The sequence below is a fragment of the Anguilla anguilla genome, chromosome 6 (assembly GCF_013347855.1).
Source record: "Anguilla anguilla isolate fAngAng1 chromosome 6, fAngAng1.pri, whole genome shotgun sequence".
In the NCBI taxonomy this organism is placed as follows: domain Eukaryota; kingdom Metazoa; phylum Chordata; class Actinopteri; order Anguilliformes; family Anguillidae; genus Anguilla; species Anguilla anguilla.
In genome coordinates this window covers 49,183,166-49,210,406 of record NC_049206.1, presented here as the reverse complement: position 1 = coordinate 49,210,406, position 27,241 = coordinate 49,183,166, and the positions used below count along the sequence as shown (strand labels likewise).

Below are 27,241 nucleotides of genomic sequence, written 5' to 3'. Positions count from 1 at the left end.
ATAAGCTCTGGATTCACTTTGATCAAGCTCTGACATGCTACGATCTCTAATATTCTGCACACAATAAAAATGAGAAATATGATTAACTAACCAACTTCAATATGATACAAGAACTAAGACAAGTTTTTTTTTAATTCATTTTTTTGTTGTTGAAAATTAACTTAGAACTAAATGGAAACTATATTTGTCTCACTATTGTGCCAATTGTAACTGTGAAAGCAAGATGCACTTGCTTAATGCAAGCACTAATGGCTGGTGTGTCACACCTTAACATATCACATTATTTCTGTTCTTTTCTCTGCTCCTATTCATATTTTTCATTAGTCCCAGTGACCGCTGATGTCACGGTCATATATTTGGAATCAAAAAATGTAATGAATAATGCTTAAATTCATAATTCAGAGTTAAGGGCAGGGAGCCTGGGTGTTACTCTGAACGGTCCCCCGACGGGGGATGTCATGATATTCGATTTGAAGGGCTGACTTTCAGGAATTTCAGCAACAGGAAACAGTATTTGAGAACCATCAGAGCCTGGGATTCATTAATGCAGTGCGCAAAGTGAGAATTTACCATCAGAGGTGAATGCTCAATGCGAAAATCACAGGTTTACCCAAACAGCCAGACTGGAGAATTAGCTTTGAAGTGGTATGCAGAAAGTGTGACAGGGCACACACACACACACACACACACACACACACACAAACCCACGGAAACACACACAAACACATACATAAACACACACACTCACACACACACACAATGCAGCTGTTGAAAGAGACAGAAGCTTCTGTTTTGCATGTGATTGAGACATTCCAGTCTGTGAAGGATACGGACAGAGAATGTGTGGAGTGAAACTTCATTGTGAGTGTAGGGTGGGTGGGGGGGGGGGGGGGGGGGCGGTGGCGTAGATAAGACAGAGAGAGCTAGAAGCCCTTGAGCTCAGAGGATCAGCCGACAGACAGCCGGAGCTTAGGAAGTGTCGCGTCTCTGAGCCGCAGGTAAGGTGTGGTGAGAAGTATCTGGTCCCACCGAGCACAAGCAAGGCCCGGAGAGAGCGACAGGGGAACAAGGAGCAGGAGCAGAGCCGAAAACGAAATCTCATTCTCCTGGTGCATGTGTGCTTGTGACGCGGCACTGCTGACATGACCAGAAATTAACCTGGAATTGTTTGAACACACATATCTTAATGTGAAACTAAAAAATTGTTGAGATGAATTGCATTTGGTCTCAATTTAGGTAATGCCAGTGTTTGAATATCTACTTGCACATGATTGCTTTTCCTATGGAAGGGTGTTTTGAATATATACTGGCAAATATACTGACATATATTTGCATTTGGATTGACATATTATTTGCGCTTATGTTTGTGCAAAATCTCTGGCAAAGGATTTGTACTTTTTTTTGTTGGGAAGGGTTCAAAAAATCTATATTATTTTTTTCATTGTTCATGATTATTTCAGAAAATGCTATAACTGAGTAAATCCTGTTTCAAAGGCCTCTTTGCTCTGCCAATCCCTTCCCCTCGAATTGTATGTTGCAATGTGGTATCGATCAAGAACAGTTGAGTGTGGGAAACGGTTGGAGAGGGAGTAAATGGGGCGTCGGGACTTATATGGGGTGCGGTGGGGAAATTAGCTGCGTGACTTGGAAGCGCACAGAGCCTGCACGTGAGCAAACAAAAAAAAAAGCATTAATTCAAATTAATTCTGAATTGTTATTATTATAATTCGGCCATACCAGTGGCTCTCACCACATCCTTTCAATGCCGTTTAGCGGCAGGGAAAACATTGCCTTGATTTTTTGCTACTTGAGACCCGCATTACAATAATCTCTGAATAAATGAAGGGATTATTAATAAATGTAGTCGTGGAAAATAAAGAACAACCAAATCACACAGAGATAAGCCCGTGCCTGAGTGTGGCTTGTGCCTCTGAAGTGGATTAAGGGTGCAAATTAGCATCGGGACCGAAGTTCTAGTGTCTACCTCTACAGCTGTCTCTTGGATATCATCTTCACCTGGAGCTTTTCATATCATTGCGTCTCTGCTCTCGAGCTTCTGGGATAGCATGAACATGTATCCACTGTTTTTATTATAGCGGTTTGGGTATTCTATATGAGAGGGATATGCAAATAACTCAGGCTATTATTATAAAATTATTTCAATGCTTGTGTTGCTAAGGTCCTGCAAAAATATAGGTTATTTTGTAACTCTACGTAAATGTAGATTATGGAGAGTGCAGCATAATTGAAACAGACCAACTAAATAGTGAGTTTTCTTTCTAACAGAAACTGAGAGTAAATTTTAAAAAAGTACACACAAAAAATAAAATGGCGATTACATTATTGACAGAATGTGACTTGACGATGAAGTGACCGCAGTACCAGCACCTCAGTATTCACACAGATGACTTAATCAGTAGTTTGGCATTGGAAATCACAAAACAAACACAGGAAGGAACAAATCTGTCCTGCTTAACTACAGAACAATTATAACAGTCTCTGAGGCTGGTGTAAGTCATACTAGCTTGCCGTCTGGGGTGTCCTGAAATTTCTAACCTGGCAGGACGTTACTGCCAAACACAGCCCGTCAGCGATAAGCCACAATCTGGCAAACCATGAGCCACAACGCTACGCCAGGACCGAAAATCATTACATCTCATTTTTGTTTTGTTTTTTGTTTCTTTTGCTCAGTCAGTCAATGCATCAGAAAGGCTGTGTTTGTGAACAGAGCCAGTGTATCAGCAGTTCATCTGTCAGATGCTGGATGCACACCTATTGTTTGAAGGCCAGACAACCTCGCAGGGCCTTAGTGTCCACCGGTGCTCACTGAGGCAACGGAACAAGATGGAGCGTGGATCGCGAAACGGTCAAGCCAGAAACAGAACCCAGAAACGGCCCTCAGCTAGCGTAGCGCAGCGCGTTACGCCAAATCCTTGTGCGAGACGGCGCAAATCGATGAGCGAGCGCGATTGCGATGTTCGGGGGCGAGAGCGCCTAGCCGCTGCCGAGCATCGCTCGTTCTGATTGATGGCTACCCGTCCGCGCGGTGATACACTGGTATTCACTGGTGTCCCTTCCTTTCTCATCCTGACAGCAACCCATTCCGGCAAGGCCGCGTATACCCCGCGCACACAGCTCGTGTAGCAACAGCGTCAGACAGTTGTGTCATGGATGCCCCGCTCGCCGAGCGGCTGCAGCATTGATCATTGTTTGAGATGAGATGGCATGCAGCGTCTAGAGCACAGATCGGTGCAGACGCTTCTCCGGGGCCTACAAGCATGAGAGAGAATCCCACATCATGGCGTCTATGAACTGCTGTAAGCAGTGTTTCACTGACAGATATGCTGCTGTTTGAAATTTTTTGAAGTATTAAATATACACACGACTAGCTTGTGCATTTCAGTGCGTACCCTATTTATCAATGCTGTTGATGATGTCGAGTAAATGAATTTATCTATTATCACATCCATTTAAATACATGAAGAAAAAACTTTTTTTTTAAACTAAAAGCAACTTATAAAGCATAGCATTATCAGGTTAGTTCAATTTATTGTTAGCATAATTTGGTGGACAGTGTATTTGTGAGTGGATGCACTTAAGGTCCTTCTTCAAAGGAGTCTGTATTGAGCCACAAGCGGTGGAGGTTGTGGAGAGATAACTTGGATTTAGTCTAACTCGTGAATTGAGATGAGTCATGCTCCCTGCCTGCTAAAATCCTAAACTTGAAGTCTCCTGTCTGCACCATTACCAGACAGATTCATTCCACTATTCAATCATTATTGCTTGGAGGTGGTGGAATGAATGGAATAGTGAGCTAATGTCAGCTTCCCTGGTGTGTCCACTTAAGTCTGTTTAAAACGGCACATCTAAATATGTTCTCTCAAGTGGTTTTTGTACTTTAGTCATACCTCTTGAATTTGAGGAAATGTGTGTCTGACTGAACATTATAAGTAGTATGCAGTAAAGGATTTTGGTTGGATACTCAATGTTGTTGTGAATGTAATCTGGCTGTGTATGTGAGGAATTGAAGGTTATATTCCTTTCCATCATGATTATAGTTTTATGAATTAAAGCTAGAACAATTGAACATACCTTAAATAGGTCATTCTAATATGGAAAGTATTACTATACAGTGCACAATGTGGGTGTCCCATATAGTAGCATGCGACACAAAGATACATATTCCCATACATTTCAAGATGCACAAGATACATTTCCAGCTCCTTTTCCATTATCATAGCGCACTATTGTCCATTTGTGGTTGTTGGCAGTTCCTCCCAAGCACCTTTCTTCTGGTTACCCTTTTACAATGTGCCTGAGACCTTAATGGTCTGGCCGCACATCTGTCGCTGGTGTCAAAATGGTAATTTTACACTCGGGGGCCCCGGTCCCTAATGGCGTCTGGCTGCGTCTCCCGTGACAGGACCCCCCTCGGCGCCGCAGAACCTGGTCTACAACATCAACCAGACCACGGTGAGCCTGGAGTGGAGCCCCCCGGCGGACACGGGCGGCCGCAGCGACGTCACCTACAGGATTATGTGCCGGCGGTGCAGCTGGGAGCCGGAGGAGTGCGCGCCGTGCGGCGGGAACGTGGGCTACTCCCCGCAGCAGTCTGGATTAGCGGACACCTACGTCACCGTCCTGGACCTGCTGGCGCACGCCAACTACACCTTCGAGGTGGAGGCCGTCAACGGCGTCTCGGACCTCAGCCGCACGCAGAGGCTGTTCGCCGCCGTCAACATCGCCACCAGCCAAGCAGGTAAGGCCTCCCTGCTTCGACTCCCACCCACCCCCCCCCCCCCCCTACGCCACAGCGGGCCAGAGTGTCTTATTCTGTCACACACACAGTCGCCTTTTTTATCTTATTTCTTTCTTTTCGGTGTTTCTGAGCGTACGAGGCTGTGAGTGCAGCATTCCGATGTGCTCTGGAATTGGCTTCAACATTTTAGTCACAGAAAGTGCCGTTTAAATACGTGCAGGCTCCACTGGTTCTATGTCAGCTCGGCCAACAAAAGCACATGGAAGATACAGTAAAGACGCTCTGTAATTTTAACACATTTACTATGTGGGCCATGTTTATTGCTTTCGAAAAAAATTCCTCACCGGACCAGTAAACGGTGGCCATTTAGGATAATTTGGATTGCAGAGAATAGAACCACAGTGCTTTGAAGCGAGTTCCCAGAATTCCAAGCCAAGAAAAACGTTTATGTGTTAACCAAAGAAAGGGGACATTCTTGCCATGTGATATAATTCCCTGAATTACTGATTGCATTTTTTCTGTTTTGTTTTGATTCATTTATAAACTCAAATGCAGTTTATTAAGTATTCATACTTTACTTTTTATTAGTTAAATCTACATGTGTGATGATCTGTGCTAGTTGTGCTTGCAGTTATGTTTTTTTAGGATGGCGCACTTTAGCAGTAGTCCTATAAGAAACAGTCTGGGGAGACTACTGTAATTAAAACGCTGTGTGTCTTTGGCAATAAAATCTGCGAAAGCATAGCGAACCTTTAGCTTTTTAATTATTTCCATGGGTCCAACCAAACAAGAGGCTTTTTTTTCCCTGCTTAAGCATCCATGAATCCTTGAGTTCTCCGCAAAAATGCATACATGGTGTAGTCATTAACAAAGCACACTCGCTGCGCCATTCAAACAGACTCGAGTCAAGGCGGTTAACCCGTGGCAAAGTCACAAACGGCCCATCCGCGTCTTCCCGCTGTCTGCGATTGTACCAGCTGGAGCATACCCAAGAGCTAATTTAATCTATGTAAAAAAAAAAAGACCTACTTTCAGTTGAAGCACAGAAAAGCAAAATAACAACCTTTGGGCTGCAAAAGGAGATGAGGAAACCGAGATGAGGGAATATGTCAAAATATAGCCGCGTTTCGGACAGGAGCAGGGATAGCTACAACAAAGCAAGGGCCGCCCTTGTTTATCTACATTTGCAATGGAGGCGGTTTGAATTTCGATGAGAGCGCAAATCAAAGACGAGCACTTTCATACGCGGACGATATTTAAGCCGTGCTCGGGCATGTTTTTAACTAAACGTGCTGCACGCTGCTTTTCGTCTCAACGACAGGTCACTGCGCACAAAGCGGGTCATCCGAATTTCGTGGTCCTATACGCAACTTTCACGGGCCCGCGTTGAATGAAATTGACTCTGTATTTCCTTTTTTAAAATTTTATTTTATTATTTTTTTACATTGGAGAAAAATACATTAAAAAGAACAAACACGGGCAGGGGAAAAAAAAGAAAAAAAACAGTGAAAAATGAAGCAGGCCACCACATAATCATCCCATTTGCCAAGAGGTCTGACAGAGAGGGATATGGAATTGCTGCCAGCCAGCAGAATGAATGTAGGATGAACTGAGAGGGATGATGTATGCCTGGTGACAAGGTTCGTGACAGAGGCTCACGCAGGAATGTGCTGTGGGTAGCCGTGGCAAGGACACAAGGACGTAGGAAGGAGACCTGCGAAAAACAATTAACAGGGACTCTGCGTGAGCCGGTCGCAATTACCCACAGTGTGTCGGCTGTACCGAATTACTGTACACCCAAACGTTAGCCGCTGTTGTGCAATAAAAACAGGCGATTGGTAAAGCATTGTTTAGGGTTCCGCTTTTATGACATGCTGTGATTTTTTTTTCTTCCTGTACACATCCTATGTTATTTAGTAGGAGGTGCCTGCAAAAATGTAGAGGAAGCAGTTTTCGGTGTTTTTTTTTGTCATTTCAGGGATAAAGTAAGACGACATAATAGGCTTCCTATAAAGATATAAATCTAGAGGGTATGGTGACCCGTGGCCCTGAGTCCTGGTCGCTGGTCCTTCAAAGCTTCATTTTCCCATGGCTGAAGATGTTGACGCCTGAGTGCCTTGTAATTGGAATGTGGAGAGCTCTAAAACAGTGACCACTTCCTGGGAGCACACAGCACTTGTTAGAGTGACTACATTATTAAACCTTTACGCCTCATCATCCAGAATTCATTAACCTTTCCCAGACCGTAGGAAGAGTCACATGCCCTGAGAAAAGTGTGGAAAAGAGGAGTGTCGCTCTCTCTCTCTCTCGCTTGTGTTCCCCCCTCCCTCGTTCGGTAGTCCTCCCGCAGTGAGGAGAGGGGGAGCCCGCATTGTGCGACTGCAGATGGCGAATCTGCATATGTGGATTTCGCTGCCTTCCTAATTACAGCATGGAAACTGTCTGGGGTTGACATACCTACAGTTGGAGGTGTTGAGCGCTTATTGTTCCCCGAAACCTAATTACTTCTCAGCCCTGGCTTTAATGGGTTTAAATAGCTGCTGTTTTCAGTCGGTGGCTTCATGAGTGTGATCTTTTAAATTTAGTTATTTTTTTTGTTCTTCGTCGTAGTTGAAGTAAATTTGTCATATTAATGCACTGAGTAGTTTTGGAAGAGATACAGAAGATGTCGCGCGGGGCGATTATCAATCGATGCCCAATCGTCGCTTGACGACTCCGCGAAGCCACCCCTCGCAGGCTTCCTTTCAAGACGTCTTTCGCGCGGCATGCTAGTACACAAGGCCCTTTTGTTCTTTCAGATGCCCACGAGAGGGAATTGCTTATAGAATAACCATTAATATTTATTCAAGAGAGCTTTCGCATCTTTGAGCCAGAAAATTCACTGTGGAAGTGGTACAGAAATAGGATTGGAATCAGCCAGGGGAATGGGTACAGGACCCGTACGTGGGAGTAAAATTGTATAACAGAAAAATGGAGCGGGTACTGTTTAGGCATGAACGACAAGAAGCGTGAACAATGTAATAAGGGAAGAAAACGAGAGGCTGTGGAAATTGATTTTAATGCTGACTGCAGCGCTCGGCTGAAATTCGGCGTACGGTTTATATACCCGCATACAGAAAGTGCATCAAAGCCTTGTGCTTAAAGCCCCCTTCTGTGGGATTCTGAATGCCTCCAGTTGTTTGACCGCCAATTTCTCACGTCTGTTTCAAAATCGTGCAAAATTTGGGGGAAAAGAATCATTTAAATGGGCTGTGATTCATATTCACAATAGTTGGCTGCATATATTTTACCTTCTTACTTTTGAAAATGTAAACTTTGTATTTGTTCTCACATCAGTCATTGTAAACTATCGACTGCGAAAGTTAGAGGACTCATCGCTTCTTTGTGTGAATATGAAATTACTTTGGTATATAATTCCATCAGTCACCGCATCCCTTTCAAATGCCCTAGCATTCAGGGAAGATGTCCTAGCTTCATTGCTATTCCACTTTATTATAAGCCTGTCTGCCAGGATACTTGCTCTTCAGTCTCCTTCAGGGCTATCTAAGGACATGTCTATTTCAATCACCAGAATTGGATGTTAATCCACAAGAAGGAAAACAAAAATTGCTGCTTTTCTGGGAAACAAATTCTCCGCTGGGACTCCTGTTGCTTAGCCCCATGTTTGTCCTGCTGTTAAGGAGAGGTGCAGCTAGTGGTGTTAGCATATTGAAACGTTTCAGAGGAAAGAGGTTATCCCTGTTTTTACCTTTGCTCTGAATGAGGGGAGAAAGCTTAGTGGCACGCATGACTGTAAGCAAAGCATTTCGCTTTGATCTGAAAAGCCTTTCTACCGAGAGATTTCGTGAGAGGAAAACATGATCGAAAAAGGCCCAAATTTCATCCCCGCTTCTAGCTGCTATTATCAAGCTCATTCTGCTTCTTGTTGTCAATCATTCTGCGGCAATGCAGACAGAATGCATTTTGTTACTGCTCAATTGCTGACTCAAAATGGCTATCGGTATTTAAACATAACATTCAAATGAGCCTGAAGTAATTGCAGGGAGGACTTTGAAGAAATATCATAATTTAGTGAGAGAGTCAGCTATACAAGAGTTCTCAAGGCACTTGGACGGCAATTTACACAGCCTGTTTATCACTACAAAATGGATATCGTTCAATGGATTAGTAAAACTAACACTTCGGGGAACAATACGGCTATTGATTTATCACTTTTATGCCCTAATCTTCCGTAATGACATTAAGCGGTATGGATTGATTGATTCGGAGGATTCCCAGCTGACCAGCAGCAGGCGGTGTAATTTTCTAGTTAAGCAGACCCCGTCTTTGTAGCGTTTGTCTGCGGTTTTACGTTACCTGGGAGCCTATTTCGTTTCTCGTATTCTCTCTCTCTCTTTTTTCGCCCCACCCCCTCGCACGGTAATTTGATGAGTGCTGGGCAGAGCGGCGAGATTCAACAGCTGCAGTGAAACTGTGGTGGTCTCCGAAGACCCGACTCGCAGTACTTAACCTGTAGCTTTCTGTAAATGCCTTCTGATTTGTCTGTCACCCAATCCGTCAGCAATGAATAATTTTCATGGAAGGTGCACTTTAATTACTTTCCCATTTAAATGGCATTATCGTGCCCTATCTAGGTAATTAATCTCCCCAAGTATCCTGTTTCAGCCTTTTATTGCTGGCAGACGAGCCCCCTAAATCCCCCAGAATCCTCTGTGCTTGAATGAGCGCTACCTCACAGCAGCGCCTGTTCCATATCCCCCCCTGAGTCGAGCCCTTGCTGGGGTGAGCGAGCCGGTGGCAGAAAGGAAGCCACTGTCTGGGAACAGAGGGCTGTAGGCATTTCGCCCGCCCAGTCCGAACGATGGTCCGTTAGTCCCTTTCAGAAAAGGACGTGGCCGCCACTGCAGGGTGTCGAGGGGCCGACGGATTTGTTACCGTCCACCGGGCACTGTCGGGAAAGGTGGTTGTTAACCGCGAGCCTGTTCCTTCCTCTCTTTTTTTAGGTACTAATTAAAGCTACTGCATGTCTGTCCATTTCTTCAGGCTCCTGTTTTTTCACCTCTTAGCTGTTTATTTCACTCCTCTGTATGTACATAGTTCCAGTTGTCTGTATGTTTGTTTAGCAACATAACACATATTTCTTAATGAAGTTAAAATGCATACATGTGAAATACACGCTACACAGCCTCTCACTTTTGTAATTATGATTTCTCTGCTTGGTGAGGGATGTGTTAGAGGTAAAACGCAGGGGTTTTTATTCATTTTCATCTTTTACCTCAACTCTCTGTTCTGCAGACGTCAGGATGGAGACGTGTTTCATTATTTAGCTTCCTGAGAAGCGGCAAGTGCAGTTTCTGCAAGCTGTTCTCTTGTTTACTTTGTGTGTAATCCTATAGAGTTTATTTACTACCATTGCCAAACTAATGAAAAAGTTTTAGGGATACTGTTATTCTTCAGAACTTACCCAAAGACAAAATGTTGTCCTGAAATAAATTCATCCTGATATAAATGTCATATGAAATCATTGAATGTAGTGAAGTTAATGTTTTTGTATTGAAAAGATGGCACTCGGCTGTTTGAGGATGAATGGTCCTGTTCAGTTGGGTCATTTTAAAATGTTCTGCTCGTTTTTAATGAGCTTCATTTGAGTGGCAGATGCTAATTGAAGTAATCTGTCAAGTTATATCAGATGAGCACAGATAAATCATGTTACAAAACCCCGAGAACAATGACCGAGAAGTGAAAATATAACTGCTAACTAGCATCGATAATATTCTTATTGCGCAGTACTGCTAGCAATGACAGCAGCCGCACTACTGTGCAAGACTGGAAATGACAAGTCTTTTATAGAGCCGCGTGACATGTTTTTAATGAAATTTCAAGTTGTTTACTGCGGATTTTAAATGTATTCAGCTTTTAACATCTGTCTGTAATCTTTCCCGCATAATGCATTTTAACGGCGCGCGTTAAAGTGCTGTTCCGGAGATTATTTGTCCGTGATTTAGCTCACTCAAATGGAATTTCCACATTCTGTCTTCGCTAATGAGAATCTGTGATCTCTCTGACATTGTCATAGTTTGTTCTTAATTAAAGCCAATAAATTGTAAAAAAAAAAAAAAAAACGATATCTCAGTGCCTCGCTGTATGGTGAAGGAATCTCTTCTCGCTCGCATTGAAGAACCAGTTCGGTTAGGTCAAGTATCTGATTTGCGCTCCTAGCTAAAAATGAACCATAACATGATAGAACAGTACATTTGCTCTACTTATGAGCGGAAAAATAGAAGGTATGTGTTTAAGCTCTTGAACACAATGCATGCATGACAGGTGTTTACAAAGTGCAAAGAGGGACCTTTGAGAGCGTGGGATCTTGACATTAAAGTTGTTTTACCTGTGATTGAAGCAGGCTGCTCACCGGCATGGCATGTGGTGGCCGGTCCCTTTACTACCCATAGGTGATTTGAAGGCCCCAGCGCATACAAGACTCCACCTGCACCACTGTTTATTTGGAACACATGGTTCCCAAGAAAAAAAGAAAAAAAACACAGACCCCACAGTGGAAAGTATTTCTGTAATTTGAAGTAGCCGAGGTATCAAAGTGTTTCATTTCCTGTGGTGGTGCGGAAAAAAAAAAAAAAAGAACAAAAAAATAAATGACAGGCAGGAATCAAATCCGAATGGCGTCTGGTGTCGCGGTTGTGTGATAGATGCGAATTCCCCCGTGTGCAGTCACAGCAGTTAAAAACAAGTCACCAACTTGCCACAGCTGCTATCTCCGGCCATTGATTGCCCGCCCCATAAACGTGGGAGGTGAAATATCTTCGGCTGTGCCGCGGATGTTGGGGGGGAGGTCTCGTATCACTGACAGCGCAGGCGATTTTACCCGTTTTGACAAGTTAAAAAAAAAAGTCTACCTGTCACTTACTGGAGAGCGCTGCAGCCAGTCAGACGCTATAAATATTGGAGCTGACTGCAATTAATTGCATGGCCGTTACACCATAGATTTATGGAGCGAGGAATTTGCGTAGTGCTGAGCAAGGAATGCTAGCATTGTGATTTTTTTTTTTTTTTTTTTTTGCCGCAAAGGAGAAATGCACATAGTTCAGCCGCCACTCATGTCAGTAATTGTCCTGCTTAATCTGTCTTTGTCCTAAAACTATCCTTGTGCCTGTGGGGGGAAGTTGTTCGGAAGGAAAAATGCAGCCACAAGATTTACAAGCTTGTTTGCGTCTTTTACCTCAGGAGCCCGTTGTCCCCACCAGTGAAAAGAGCTAATTACATATATAGCCCCTCCCCCTTTACGAAAGGCATCACAATGAGCTTCAGTCTGTCCTTTCTGCGGAAACACAAAGAACGCTTGCTCGCGACTACAACTGGCACCTCCGAAAAAGACTGCCCGTAAATTTTTGCGTGACCTTTTGACCCCCCGAAGCTGTTGCCTGAGTGGCTCGGGGCGCACCCTAATCTCGGCCTCGTTCCCATGCACCTGCTCGGCCCCCTCGTCTGCGCGTCTCTCCGCCGCGCTTGACACCAGCCCCGCGCCGATACCTTTTTATCAAAGTGGAGAGAATATATGACGGCCATCTGGCACAATGCTTTTAATGACTCGGTATAAAACAACAGTAAAAAAGATTATGGCTTCTGCAGAGGGAGCAGGAGAATTTGCACCGGAGCAGATGGGAGACACATCTGGTCCGAAGGATGTTAGGAAGGGCACCAGGGATGCGTTGACTGGAAAAAAAAAGCATCCATGCGCCTTCAAATGCATACCTCTCCCTTTGTACCCTGTGCCCCAATGATCTGTAATTTAAGCTTGGCTCGCTGTGAAGTCATTATTATTTTGGTCAACGCAGGTACACTTTGACAAAAAAGCCTTGAGGTGGTGATTTAATCCTGTGGGGAGGACAGTGTTCCTTCGCCATGTGCGAGGGAATGGTTTTTTCTTTCTTTCTTCTTCTCTTTGCTTTAAACTGTACAGCATAGGCCTATCCCTTGAGGTGCAAAGACACACGTGCTCAAACTAGCTCAATCGAGGCACGGGAAGGAAACTGATTTAATTGAATTTTTCTTTTTCAGTATTTCTCGTCAGTTCAAATGTTATGAAACTGTTAAAAGAGCTGATTCCATTGTATTCATACTTTCATACAAACACATTTTGCAAAGAACTAAAGGTCTGCATTGTTTTTTTAAATATATTTTGGGTAGTATCATGCCATGGATTAGGAATGGCTTGGTAGTTCTCATTCTTTGCTTTATTTTTAAACATTTTTACACCAAGTAATTATGAGCACAGAACACAGGACTTTTACTTGCAATTACTTGGTTACTTGGTGAAAGGAGAAAAAATGTAAAAATAATACTATGATAATAACTGATATGTATATTCTGACAACAGCACATTTATCCTAGTTGTAGCTTTATGTACCTATTGCAGCATTTTCTAAAAGCTCATTCTTAGATGTAGGACTGTATAATGTATTGAATATTTAATGTACTGTATATATTTTTAATATATGAACATATTGGCTATATTCTCTGATATCAAAGAGAAATTAAAATGTAACTTGGAGCGGTTTATAAGTTTTTCATCTTAAATCTGTCATCTCTGTGCATTGCTCAAAGAAAGGCACATTTTTGTCCTGTTCCAGGGAAACTTTTTTTTTTTCTACTCGCGTACAATTTACGTGCACAGCCGTAGGATAAATTTCACATTTACAGTTCCTGACACTCATCCTCAATGATCTTATTCTGGCGGTTTATTGAAGTGTTTGTTGGTTTGCTGATAACATTGTGCAGTTCATTTATGTGAAAGCCAAGTCAGATTTAAGAACCAAAATCAAACCAATCACCTGCAACAGATGCGTTTTCCTCAAAAAGAATTAAGTGAAAAAATAAGCAAAGCAATTACCCCAAAGGGCTTTATATCTGAAGAGCACCTTCCTGTTCATATTCCATTGTGCATCTCGTCTACTGATAAGTCACATCAGTAAATAAATGACAGCACATTATTTATGAGGAACATAAGTAAGACATTAAATCAAGGACTTCATCGCTGATAAGAAAAACACTATACTAGAGAAATACAAATGTTCAAGTTGAGATCCGTCTAAAATTCTATTTTTAAGTCACATTATTTGAGATCTTGTTTAAATTTAATTTGATTCAAAGTTAATTTTATAATAATATGTATAAATACTATACATATTATTAATGGACATTTAGACTCTGAAGTGAAAATGTCCACTAATGCGATACATCTGTGATCTCATATGATCCTTCAGAAGCCAGACGTGTGCAGAAAGGCTATCACTTGCAAAGCAAAATGCTATGTTTCTTTATATGGCCACCAGCACGGTCGCTTTAGTTACCCAGTCTTGTTTTTATGTACAGATATTTATGTACAGTGTGCTTTATGATCCATTTATTAACGCACTAAAAGGAGATGGTGGAAATTTATAGAGTGCTTGGAACTGGAAACATTATATGTCAATAGAGCCATTGCTGTCTGATGAAAACCAGGCCTGTCAACACCTTTTGCTGTGCCTATGCTGTAAACTCTATACCTTGAGTTTATTCAGTATGCATTTTTTTGTATATTAATAAAACCCATGCCCCCAGAAGGAATCAGTAAATAGATAGAAGTTCTCTGGCTGATATAAAAAAAGTGTTCCTTGCTTTATTTTTGATATCTTACCTGGCACCATCTCGAATTGCCGGAAAAAATTTTTTCAAAGATGTTCTTAACTGACTTCATCTTCAAGAAGTGTGGACCGCAAAGTGACGGTACGTTACAACGGAGCGGATATTTTGAAATGAAGACAAACGACCGCCACCGGGGGAGGTCCGTCTGGGTGACCGATCCCGGCTAGCCGCGTCGCCACAGGTGGCGTCCGCTTCCCGACGCAGGTGCGAAAACGAGCGCGGCTCAAGCAGCCAGGAGGGCTTTTTCGTTACTTTGTTACCACCTTGCTCACAGAAGATACTGTAGCTCATTTTAGCCCGCGCTAACATTCTTCACATTTGCATGATAACGGAGCCGACATCCTCCAATTAACTGGTGACAAAGTGGATTTGGATTCCCTGAGCAAACACACCTCGCCACACAAAGACGGGGCGAAGCTGTTTCTGGCATTGTGCTTACATTAATTGGGGTAGGGGTTTGGGACCAGCTCAACACCGTGAAAGCAAACGATCTTCCGGCCCTCCCATGCGGCATTAAGCCTCTTTTCTTTGACCTACGCCGCGCTATGATTGGCTATTATTGCGCCTACAAATGCTGACCACAAGTCTGTTTTGTCTGCTGTGTTACTCGGAGTCATATGGTCCTATTCTTGATCTCTCAAGGCGCGGGTCGTCCAATAGTTCGGCATTTTTTTCTGGGGGTGGTACGAGGCTGTGACTGGGTTCAGGTGCAGTGCGTAATCGTGCAATCTGCACTAGCCGTTTCTCAGCGACAGTCCACCTATGAGAACGTAGTGTTGTGTGCAGTCGCTTCATTGATGGTGGTCCTCGTCACGACGGATCTGCATCACAAACACCCCCCGCCACCGGCTGGCCCTCTCGCCCCCGAGCTCACATTGTACAAAGCCAGAAAAGAAGTGGGTTATGGATATGAATAGCTGGACTAACTATTCTTTGCTTTAATGGTGAGGATTAAGGCAATTCGGGCCTATAAACAAAGGACTAGGCCAGGGCGGCTTTTTTTAATTGTGCTGTTTGATTAATGGCAGTTGCGTTCAGCCAGGCATTTTAAAGGGACGACACAATTAAACGTGATTCAAGGCATTGACTGCTGATTAGTTCCATGTGGAGACAGTGAATTTATTTGACCGTGAGCACGCGCTTCCATTTGTAATAGATTAGTTCACATCATGTTTCGTCCTCCGTATAAGGCACAGCTCAACGGAAGCTTTTGTTAATACTGTACCTGCTTAATGCTGAAAAGAATAGAACGTGGTCGGGAAAAAAAATACACTACGGAAAACGCTAAAGCTTCTGCTCTTGTGTTTGGCTGTGCTCCAGACTTTAATCAGTCTCCCCGACTTCAAAGGCACTGCAAACCTCTCCATTTCCCCTGCATCTCAATCATTTCCACTTGGTATGATCCTTTTTATATACAGAGAAAAAAAGCGTTTCATCTAAACTGGACATAGCGGAGTTTTATTAGACCCTGACTGAGGTTTGCCATTTGAAGGAACCGGCAATAAGTTCAGCGTAGTGCCCTTAACATGTCTTGCTTTGATGCTAAATTGGAAAACATTATTCACTTAATGGGCCCATTACAAAAATGTTTCCAGTGATTATTTAATAATACGAGATATGTTACGCAGATCACAAGTCAATTATCACAAATGAATTAGCTTTTTTTTCCACGACCCTTACTCAACAAAACAAGTTGGTGTAATTGGTCTGACCTTGGCTAGAATGCCGTTTTAGACTTTGTTCTTTTTTGCTTCCACTTTTGTCGGGATATGCTGTGATAGCAAATGTGACGGAATCAATCCATCACTTGGTTCAGTAAAGCGGTGAACCTCTTTGTTGATGTATTTCCTTCTGTTCTGGGGAGACGGTCAGGTGGAGTTTTGACTGCAGTGGTAGCTTGTGCAATTTATACAAAAATAACAAACCAAAATAAGATCTGAATTCCTGAAGCTCCTTGCATGGTCAGGGTCAGAGCTCAAAGATTACATCCCGGGAGTAGTTTTAGCTGACCTCTACATATGTACATCCTGGCAGTTGTTCTACCTTATTTACCGTATACTCCCCCCATTGTTTATTTACTTATTTATTTATTTTTCTCAAAGTGCTTTGGGCATGAATTTAAAGCCAGTACCCGGCTTCATTTTTCTGGGTGCTCGTGGGCTGGGCTACTTCAGGCTGCTCGCATTCTGTTCGAAACAGAGCAGGGTTGTTTGGTCCCACAGAAGACAGCCAATCGCTGGGGCGTGGGGAGGTTACAGGACACTGCTGAGCCTCTTTGTGTGCCTGCGAAAGAGTCCCTGCGGTTTTGACTTTGGTCAGACAAAATGAGAGAGGGCATTGTCTTAGCAGGTAGCGTGTCACTCAGCACACTTTCAGCTGGAGAAATTTCAGATCCGCGACTGTTTCCAGGGAAGGGGCCGGCTGTGGAATAACTGGCATTTCGGCCTTGCCGCTCGAATCCCACTTCGGGGTCAGTGAAAGTGGAAGAGTGAAGTTCTCAGGCGATCGGGTTTAACCTCATCACTACTGATCAGCTTTTTTAGTAAAAAGAAAAAAAGGCAAATCGTCTCTGAAATGTTTATTGAAAAAGCAAGTGATCTTTTGTCTTTCAGGGAACACTAACACAGCCATCCGCTGATTATGGTCAGTTAAGGTTTTCGCAGTTTGTATAGAGCTATTAGTGATCAGTAATGGTTGTAGCTGGGTGGTCTGTCTATCTTTAGAGCAATCTCTTTCAGATGCTAAGTTTTTGTACTTAATGAACCAAGCCCCCATTTCAGGAAGATCTCTGTAGTGTAATTCAGGAAGACCCAGGGAATCTTCGGCAAAACTCATCATATGACCAGACCCTTTTAGTGATTTTTATTTATCTTAGTTTCTAATGGTATCATCTTTTAAAATGTTGATGTTTGTGTGTAATCTGTTTATATATTTAGAAAATGTTTTTTGGTTTTTAATCCAACCCTGAATATGTAGTCTTGGATAGAAAAATATAACATTTAATAAAAATTTGTTTGAGGAAAAATAAAAATATTTGTGTGAGGAAAAAAAAAACCAAAGAACATTCCGTCAGTCGGATTCCGACAGACATGATGAACACATCAGAACTAAGAGCAAGCAGGCTAATGACAATGTAACATGCTGCTGATGACAGGCTTACGAAATAGCAAGCGGCTACAAGAATGACTAAGAGATACTTGCGCAATGTTTGGCAGTCTGTAAGGCCGGAGGAGGGCTGCGATTGTCTGTGTCTGGAGCTGAATTACTCATCACAAATGTTGTCGGCAGTTGTTAAATCGCAGTGATTGCGAGCTAGTGAGCTAAGTAGGCGTCTTATGCTGTCTGTCTCAATGTGTCACACAAACTCCAGTAATGCGTTATTTCTGTACGGCCGCGCTGATGTCCATTACACGAGCACACGAAAACATTGCTGCGGTGTGTCATATTTGTGGTCGCCTTCGTAATTTGAGCACGTTTTGAAACCACACTGATGGGTATGTCTTTGATATGACACAGTTAAGTTTATTTCTTTCTTTACGGTATTGGTGTCAACTTCAATTAAAATCAATTACAGATTTGAGGAGTTACGTTCTCCCGTGCACTCCTTTTCACCTCTTAAGCTTCCATGTCAGGTCGTTACCACCTCCAGGTGGGCCGTTGCGGTTTTGTGTGGTGTCGGCGGCGACCCTGTCGAAGGCAGCGGTGAGGTTTGACGACTTAGGCGTTTCCAGGCGGGGCCTTGACATGGATATTGGTTTTAGGGGTAATTCGTAGCCAGGCGTTTGCGAGCCTCTCGCGGCTCTGAGGAGGACAGCTGGGGGGAGAGAAAGGGGGCCACGTGCACTCTGCCTCACCTGGACGTTAACGAGCAGTCATTAGAGCTCGGGGGGCCACCGACCCGGGAGGGGCACGCGGTCACGCCATTAAAGGAAATTGCATTTTCTTTCGTTTGGTTTTTTGATCTGCTGCTAGGCTGTTTTTCATTTTCTGTTTTGACTGGCCTGTACTGAAATATGAGTTTTCTGAACAGAACTAGCTGCTGTTACTCTCTCTCTCTCTCTCTCTCAATCTCTCTTCTCTTTCACTCTCCCTCCCTTTCTTTCCTTCTCTTTCTCCCTCTCTCTGACTCTCTCTCCCTCTTTCTCTCTCTCTCTCTCTCTTTCTCTCTTCTCCTTTGTCCCTGCTCTCGTTTCTTTTACTCTCCCCCCTTTCTCTCTCTCCCTTTGAAGGTAATTTTGCTACAATGGGCCATGTCCACACTATCGCAGATGTGCCTCTGTCTCGCTGAATGATTTGATTTGCGATGGCCAAATTAAATATCACGAAATACCCCGGCTCTCTTAGGCACAGTGAACAGAAAATGCTGCTATCGATCGACGGCGCGCATGAATTTCATACATGCTAAATATGCCCCAAAACATCGGGTACAGCGGTATCGACTGAGCATTCCAGTTGAGGACAGAGTTATAATCCAGACCCAGAGCCATGTCATATAGAATCTGTAGGTAGGAACGCAGTTGCGTGCGTCCACAAGCAACAGACTGTGTCTGGCCTTGTAGCGGATTCAGCAAAAAATATGTACGACACAGGCGCTCGGTGCTCAATTGCAGCCTGCAAGGCTGGAGGGGCTCTGGATATGGTTTTGCTGGATGGACCTCGTCCAAGATTATGATTAAAGAGCACATGAACCCTGATTAATATGATCATCTTCTTGATGACAGAGGTATTCCTATAATAAATGGATGTTTACGATGCCAGCGCTTGCTGATCATATGTTCCCGCTGCGCCTTCCCACCGCTGTGAAAATTGTGCGGCTTTGATTTGAAGTTTTAATATTAGCATTGCAGCCAAATGCTAGATTTATTTGCCGCTGATAAGAAAATGAGAACAGGGCGTGCTCGCTCTGTAGGAAGTGTGAGGTAAGTGGCCTTTTAAAGGCTAAAAGGAAAGTACAAAGAATAATTGTGTCGCTTTGGGGTTTTTTGACCCTCCCACTCCCCACGCATTTCAAGTATTCTTCATATTGTGAATAATTTGGACGTTCAGCACCCATACTTCATGGACATCCAGTCATTACTTCATTTGCACCCCAGGGGCCTGCAGTGATATTTTGCTGAAATGTGAGACCCACAGGTCTTTGGGCCGCTCAGTGAATCGTCTGAACGTCGACAGTCACGAATCCATCACCAGGAACACTGAGCGCTGTTCGCTTTAATCCGACCCCTCACCTTTTTTACTTCAAAGCCTTTGCTTTTTTATTAAGATAAACGATCAACACACCTTGTATGCAAACAGATATCTGGCTCAGCTGCCCGTGTGTTTGAAGAGACTCGCCTTGTAGCTGGATGAGAGCGGAAGCCGAGCATTTGTAGAACGGGACTTTCATTCTTCATCTGGACGCCGTTTGTTTGGAGGAAACATTTACCGAGACAGTTGCTGTGTTGAGTTTGTTCGAAATCGTTATTATCAAACAGCTTATGCTTTATTCTTTTACTGCAGGTTTTTTTTTCCTGAATTCTTTGGATCTCTGGAAATTCCGCAGTAAAGCTGTATTTCTGACCATTTTTTTCTTAGAGGAAGTTCTCCTGGATTTCCTTTGATTAAGAGAGTTCTGATGAAAATGGCTGAAATGGTTGAACAAATCTGCCAGATTTATTTACAAAGCCAGAGAGATTTAGCTTCGTTGTTAACCTTGTAATTTAATTTGAATGGCTGCCCTGGAACGAGTAGCTTTTTTTTCTGATGAAAGGTTCGAAATTCAGTGTGTAATTGTTAATAAAGACACAAGCTTGTTGCATGTAAAGATTTTGTGGTAAACAAAAATGAATACAATTCTCATTCAGAGAACAGTGAAAGTAAAGTTAAGATGCGCTTAAGGATACCACAATATGCAACTTTATCATTTTTACAGAGTTTCGTCAGAGACAGCAAAGAAAAAAAAGAAAAAACCTTGTCGGCTGACCAACCTAGTGGATGAGCCTGTCATGTACTGCCTTTGATTTCTCTGGTCTATTCCTAGAAAATTCTATAGCCCACCATTTGTTTCACCTTGCAAGTAATAAATAACTATATACATTTTGCAAGAATGATAATGATTTTCTTGAGAATGTCAAATTCTTTTCTGATCATAGCGTGAAGGTGCAACACATTATTTTGTGCTACAAACTGCCTGATGGTTTATATTGTTTGCGAGGTACTGTAGCGTGTTTAATATTTATTTATTTATTTCAAATAATAGTTCTCAGTAGTTTTAGAAGACAACAAATTGACCAAGAAGTCCAGGTAGTGTGGAATTTCTGTAGTCTTCGAGCGAAGCTACTTTGTTGTAGGCGGATTATGAATCTGAGTGTTAAGGAAGGAGGTTGATGTGACTTTTAGAGACGTGTGGTCAGACAGATAAACATCCCCACGTGGGCCTTCTTTCGGCTCACTCAGAGGACTCTGGGAAGGAGTGTAGCGACACTGATGATAGCCTGCCAACCCAGGTCCCTAATTTGGACACTGACACAGAGCAGTTGAGTGGTTTCAGATAAGTGGGGACCCTGCTGGCTAAACAATTATGTAACAAAGCTGACCAGTGATTTCTGCGTCTGTTACACGGCCAAATGCCACTTTGCAGAACATGACAAGAGTCTGCAGCGTGGTTGCTGTTATAGGGTAAAATGAACTCGCTGTCCCCGCGCAGTTGAGATGTAATCGTGTGAGGTGCGTAACTTGCCACTGTACCGTGAATATTAAAGAAATCTGGAGAAATCGCTTTGGCTGACCGTGTAAGGCGAGTGAGGGATCATGGGAAAATGGGGATTTCTGTGGTCCACACAAGCCTCTGCTGTTGTATGTTGGTTTACACTGCATCAAAACATACAGCTTAGGTATACCTATAGATGAGGATGTGGCCCAATGTGATTTCCTGTTCTGCTTCATGCTTTTCCTATGAACTTGGAGTGAACCCTTTCTTCTCTTTTTTAAAGTGTAACTTCTTCCTCTTCTATTGTCAGGTTATATTTGAATAGTCATATGGTACTACCTACGAACCACATAATTTAGAAAAGTTTCGAAGTATATGAAATTGGTTTCGTTATCTTACTTTTGATCTGACAAACACAAATGAATGTGTGATGAAAAGGTTTTGGAAGTTCTTTGAGGATTGAAATAATGATGTGAAACTGTCATTTTGGTGGCACAACCAAGTTGTCGGTGTTGAACTGTCAAATATGTATTAATCATCTCCCTGTCAGCACTGAAGCTGTCAGCCTTCAAATGAAACATGAAAGCTTCAACCCGTACCCTCCCCCAAATGGTTCCCAGCTAATTGCTTTCAAGTTGTGACTTTCTGACCTCTACCGAATGCCCTTTGAGTGTTTTCAAAGTCCTGCATTGTTATTCAGGTAGTGTCACCTTCTCTCTCGCTCTGCTTCGTAGTCTCAGGGCTACGCAATACAGTCGGAATACTTCAAAGTCACGTTTTCCCTCGTTCCAGTCTCATTTCACAATGCTTAATGAATACTTGTAATAATTTAGTGGAAACTAAAAAAAAAAAAAAAGGGTGTTAATTGAATATCCGATTGACTCGCCTTTCATTTTTGCAACAGGAAGTTGGCGCACTGTACGAAAATACACCTAGTTACCCTTTTTTTTTTTTTTGAAGATCGAGATGAAAAAAACATGGAGCATCCTGAGATATTAGGCTTCCGATTGCCCCCTGTCAAGTCTAAGTGTTTGGGAGAATATACAGCCCTCTGTAAGCTTCTGAATAAGTCTCTTGAACAGACTCCACCCTGACATCACAGACACCGGCACAAAAGCTTTGGCTTTGATCCCCTTTTTAAAAAAAAAAAAAAAAAAAAGGGAAAAAAATGAAAGTGCTACAGAGCGGGCCGCACAATTCATGGCGGTGCCCGTCGTTGTCGGCGCGACCCCTCCCGGATTTTAACCGGAGGTGGCTAAAGCCGCGGGTGGCGCGAGCGCAATCCTTGCGTTCGGTCTCGTCGCGGCGGCGGACGCAGGCTGCCGGACCCACGAGCGGGGAGGCCCGTCATGGCAATTCCACCGGTTCTCCGCGCATTGATCAAAGCCCGGGCCCATCATTGGCCCTGCACATGTATTTTCTGACTCACTGAGCCTTGGCCCAATTGCACAGAGCACAAAAGTGAATTCTTTTCTCAGGCCATCTCTCTCATTCGCTCTCTCTCTCTCTCTCTTTCTTTCTTGGTCTTTCTCTCTCTCTCTCTTTCTCTCTCTCACGTTCTCTCTCTGTGTCACTCTGTCTCCCTGCATGTCGTGGAGTGATTGAATTACATTCACCACCTGGCTGGGGCTTGCTCCAGCCCAGGCACCACTTCAGCTCAGTGTGGGGAACCTGGGGCTAACAATGGGGCAAACACAATGATCTCAATCTTCTCCACTTGCCACCCCGGCCATGCAAAATTTAATACACTGGGTCTTTTTTCAGCACGCAATTACAATATCAGATGGAGGGCTTGACATCATTGCCTTGTTAGCACTGGGTCTGAAACACCACTATGGTTTCAGAGAGAAAAAGATGATCGAAGAGCCCTGTGGTAGTAGTGCATGTAGCAGCCTAAACCCTATAACCCTGCATTAAAGTGAGTGGCCAAAACATAAGAGTGCAGTGTAATAAATGTCAGGACTACACTGAAATAAAGTACTGTTTCAGATATGATGCTGCACTGAACTGTGAAAGAACAGATATATCTTAAATTGAATTCACCAAATGTCTGTTTGTCTTCTGATAGTCTCAGTCCCCGTGGAAAAGAGAAAGGTCCTTTCTTCTTGTTTACAGTAATTGCCAGCAACCCTCACTCTGGTTGCCTTCCAAAATATTAAGGCAAAACATTTTGGTAAAAATTCAGTTTAAGCCTCTTATACTGGTTAAACAGTATTTTTTTCAATAGAAGGGAGAGAATAAATGGCAATTTGAGTTTAACAGGCTTGATTTGAGTAGTTTGGTAATTAATAAATGAGCTTATAGCCCCATTATGGTTCACAAGCCAAGCAGAAGAACAGGAAAAGGAGCTTATATAATGAACCGACATTTCGCTATTACTGCCAGGCTGGTGGAACCATCCGGCTGAGCAGAAAGAGAAAGATATTAATATTCCCAAGTGTAATGTATTCTTAATGTATTGAAATGGGGGGCATGATAGAGAACGCCTTCCGAATGAATTAGCTTTACAGGGGAAGGCATCGGGGTCACTAACACGTTCTTTAATATTGCAGAATAATTGCACAAATGCTTTTCCCAAACAGTCACTTTAAGACAGCCGTAACAATTACACAATTTTCTGGTACACTTAGTCCCTCAGGTATGTTAAAAGTCTCTGAGTCTCTGGCTGGCTCAGGCCCCCATAATGCTAAGTATGTCATTAATGGCTGATACAGGGAACACACTAAGTAATACACAGGAGAGAGTTAGAGAGAAAACCCGGCCCACCGGCGATAACAATGAACCGAGGTCTTCATTCTCAATATCCTGAAATGGACTCCATGCCCAGGTGCTTATTTTTATGAATAACCTGAGATGTCTTTTTCCTTTTTTTTTTTTTTTAGCCTGGCAGTATAATAGCGCTACTGAGCTGTGAGGGTTGGGACTTTCTGGACTCTCTTTGATTCTCCCTGAACTGCACGTATGCGGGCGGGCGGTTGTGAGCTAGCACTGACTCAGAGGAGGAAGTGCGGCAGGCTGGATGAAGGTGTTAGTTTGGGTTTTGAGGTGAGAGGCTCATCGCCGCGGCCCTAGAGGCATGTCTGAGGGCTCTCTTGTGCAACTCAGACAGAGGCACGGAAGGGGAGGGAGAAAGCAGGAGAGAGAGAGAGAGAGAGAGAGAGAGAGAGAGGGAGACGGATAGAGAGAGCCAGAGAGAGAGGTGCAGAGAGAAATAGGCACAGCTCGTCCTGAATACACGCTGCACCTTAATTACAAGGCTGAGGCTCTGCGCAATGCGCAGCTCGCTCCGAGGTCTCGGTCACACACTTGCGTTCCAGGCTCCCCCCCCCTCCCCCCCCAAGAAAGAAAAGATGCATCTTAAACTTCCAAACAAGCCGCCGATGTGGTCGAGTGACAGACAGTAAACTGTAAAGAGATCCAATTACTGCCTTACAAGTGTTTTCAGCGGTACAAATGTCACTTTAAATTGCATCTCTCCACCTCCGTCGCCGAAGTCCTCTTTGGGTAATTGACACGAGCCGCATGTGATGACATGCGCGGGAGGCGAAAACAAATGCCAGATCAGAACCGCGCGTAGAATCGCAATCCGGAGGTGCCTTTGGCAGTTATAGACTCCGATAATATTCCGATGCGACGGAGAGAGGTAAAACTATGAGAAACAGAAAGTGTTTATCTACTACTGGGCAAAAATGGAGAAAAAAACTGTAGCCTCTGTGGGTTGAGTCTCCGTTCAGGCCTCTGTTTCTTTTCTTTTTTTTTCTTCTTTTTTTTGGGACAATTTTATTGAACAAAGGCCTCTATTCAGCAGAACCACAATGCTCTGTGCTGCTCATGACTTTTCCTCAGAATGTTGTTTTCCCATTTCAGTGACAACCTTTAAAGTCACAACTCAACTTGTGAAGTGCAGGAAACTAAAAAAAATGAAAGTGTTTTCATAAATTCAGTACTCTGTGTTTAAGGACAAAGTGCATTGAGGTTATATCAACTTAAGATGACGAGCAGGCCTAAATCTGTTAATCTCCAAATCCTCCATAGTGGGAAGGATATATGGTCTTGTCTGTTTTATTTGGATTGCGTATGGCAATTCAAATCTGGACTGTGGCTTCTGCAGGACTCCTCTGTATCCGCTGTTATATCCATATCAAGAATGCGTAGGACTGGTAATGAACTTTTAATCCATCTGGAGACACTATTATCGGGTCTCTGTCAACATATTCAGGGTCAGTTGATGTTAACTGCCTTGCATCAAAGAGTATGACATGAAGTACTTGTGGAATGAGATTCTCTCATATTAGGATTAGGTTTTTTAAATATTATATATATTTTTGATAATATAACAAAAGTCAAATTCATGTTTTTTGCAGTGTACGCAGCTTATTTAAAACTGAAAATGAATGCACCTCCATTTAAACGTCTGTGTAAAGTCATTTTTAGAGAGGCACTCTACTAACTTAGCTGGGATTGCAACACTCGTGGTTCTCTTGTAAAATATGGCTGTAGTTTGAAGAATGACACTTTGAGTACATATTTAAGCACGTATCAAAGCATAAAGTTCACTGAGATGGAAAATGGATGGAGACACGGTTGAACCGATGTACATTCCTGGATTATTAATCCTCTTTCTTGTAAATGTTCACAGCTAATAAATGACGAGGTGAGTTATAACTCCAGCTGTCCATTCATAAACCACCTTCTCCCTATGTCCATCTGCTGTGTGTATTTTACAAGCATTACAGCAAACAGAGAGAGAGGGAAACCTAGTGTAGGCCCTCAGTAACTTTACAGAGAGAGGGAAACCTAGCGTAGGCCCTCAGTGACTTTACAGAGAGAGGGAAACCTAGTGTAGGCCCTCAGTGACTTTACAGACAGAGGCAAGCCTATTATAGGCCCTCAGTAACTTTACAGGGAGTGGGAAACCTATTGCAGGCCCTCGGTAACCTTACAGAGAGACGGAAACCTATTGTAGGCCCTCAGTAACTTTACAGAGGCAAACCAGTTTAGACCCTCAGTAACTTTACTGAGAGAGGCAGACCTATTGTAGGCCCTGAATAACTTTACTCCCTCTGTTGTGCACACAGTTGTTAAAAGTCGCTTAATCAAAAGTTTATAAAACAATTCGTTCAGATGTGTTGGGGTTGAATCATTTGTCCCCAGTTTGAATATTTTACATTTCAAAACTGTTATTAATCATAAAGCACTGAAATTTTAAACAAGTTCAAACAAACTTTGTGACGCTAAGTGCGACAGGCAATTGCCGAACATTAAAGCGGCGTAGAGGTGGTGCAGGTATACCTTTATAAAAGCTTTCTGAATGCTTCTGTCAACGGGAGAGTAAGTGCCGGCGGTTCCATTGACTTCATTTGAATTAATTTGCCTAATTGTCATTCATAACCCACACGTTGCAGTTTTACACTGACTGGGATAATGCTATCTTCCGCTGTTTGCACTGTAATTGAAATTTCTATTATGAAGCATAAACATTTAGGAGCTGCCACGTGAATATTCATCAGGAAGCGGAAGAGAGGGGTGGAGCACCCCCGTGTTGCCGCGGCGGCGGCGGGGAGAACGGCCCAGCGTGGGGCTGATTGCGCCCGGGCGCGCTCTCCGAAGCGGGCGAGCCCGGAGTTTGCCCAGCGCTGATTGACGTGTCTCTTTGGAACAGCTCCCTCCCAGGTCAGCGAAGTCATCAAGGAGCGGGTTCAGGAGCGGAGCGTCCAGCTCTCCTGGCAGGAGCCCGAGCAGCCCAACGGCGTCATCACCGAGTACGAGATCAAGTACTACGAGAAGGTGAGCGCGAGGCATCGCGGGATGCGTGCGCGCGTGTGTGCGACTGTGTGTGTGTGTGTGTGTGTGTGTGTGTGTGAAAGAGAGACAGTGAAAGAGAGACAGAGAGAGAGACAAAGAAACACAGAGAAACAGAGAGCCATAGAGACAGAGAGAAAGAGCTAGTGCGGCAGCTCAAGACAGTTCAGTTCTGTCTCTCCCTTTCATTTTATTTATATCCTCCTCTGGAGTCTCCGTGCTATCTGCTCGCTTCCAGGTCGGAAGCGTTTGCCGGATTTTCTTTGGCTGGATTTCCGCAATTGCAATAACGA

The 27,241-nt window shown here is 43.4% G+C and overlaps 1 protein-coding gene across 4 annotated transcripts in view; it reads left to right on the top strand.

The window, feature by feature from the left end:
* Positions 1-27,241, top strand: part of epha7 (eph receptor A7) — a 60,557-nt gene that overhangs the window by 21,220 nt on the left and 12,096 nt on the right. For all 4 annotated transcript variants that reach the window (XM_035423323.1, XM_035423321.1, XM_035423322.1 and 1 more), the window contains exons 5-6: positions 4,424-4,759; positions 26,809-26,933. In XM_035423323.1, coding sequence (XP_035279214.1) covers positions 4,424-4,759; positions 26,809-26,933 — 461 coding nt within the window. The remainder of the gene's footprint in view (positions 1-4,423; positions 4,760-26,808; positions 26,934-27,241) is intronic.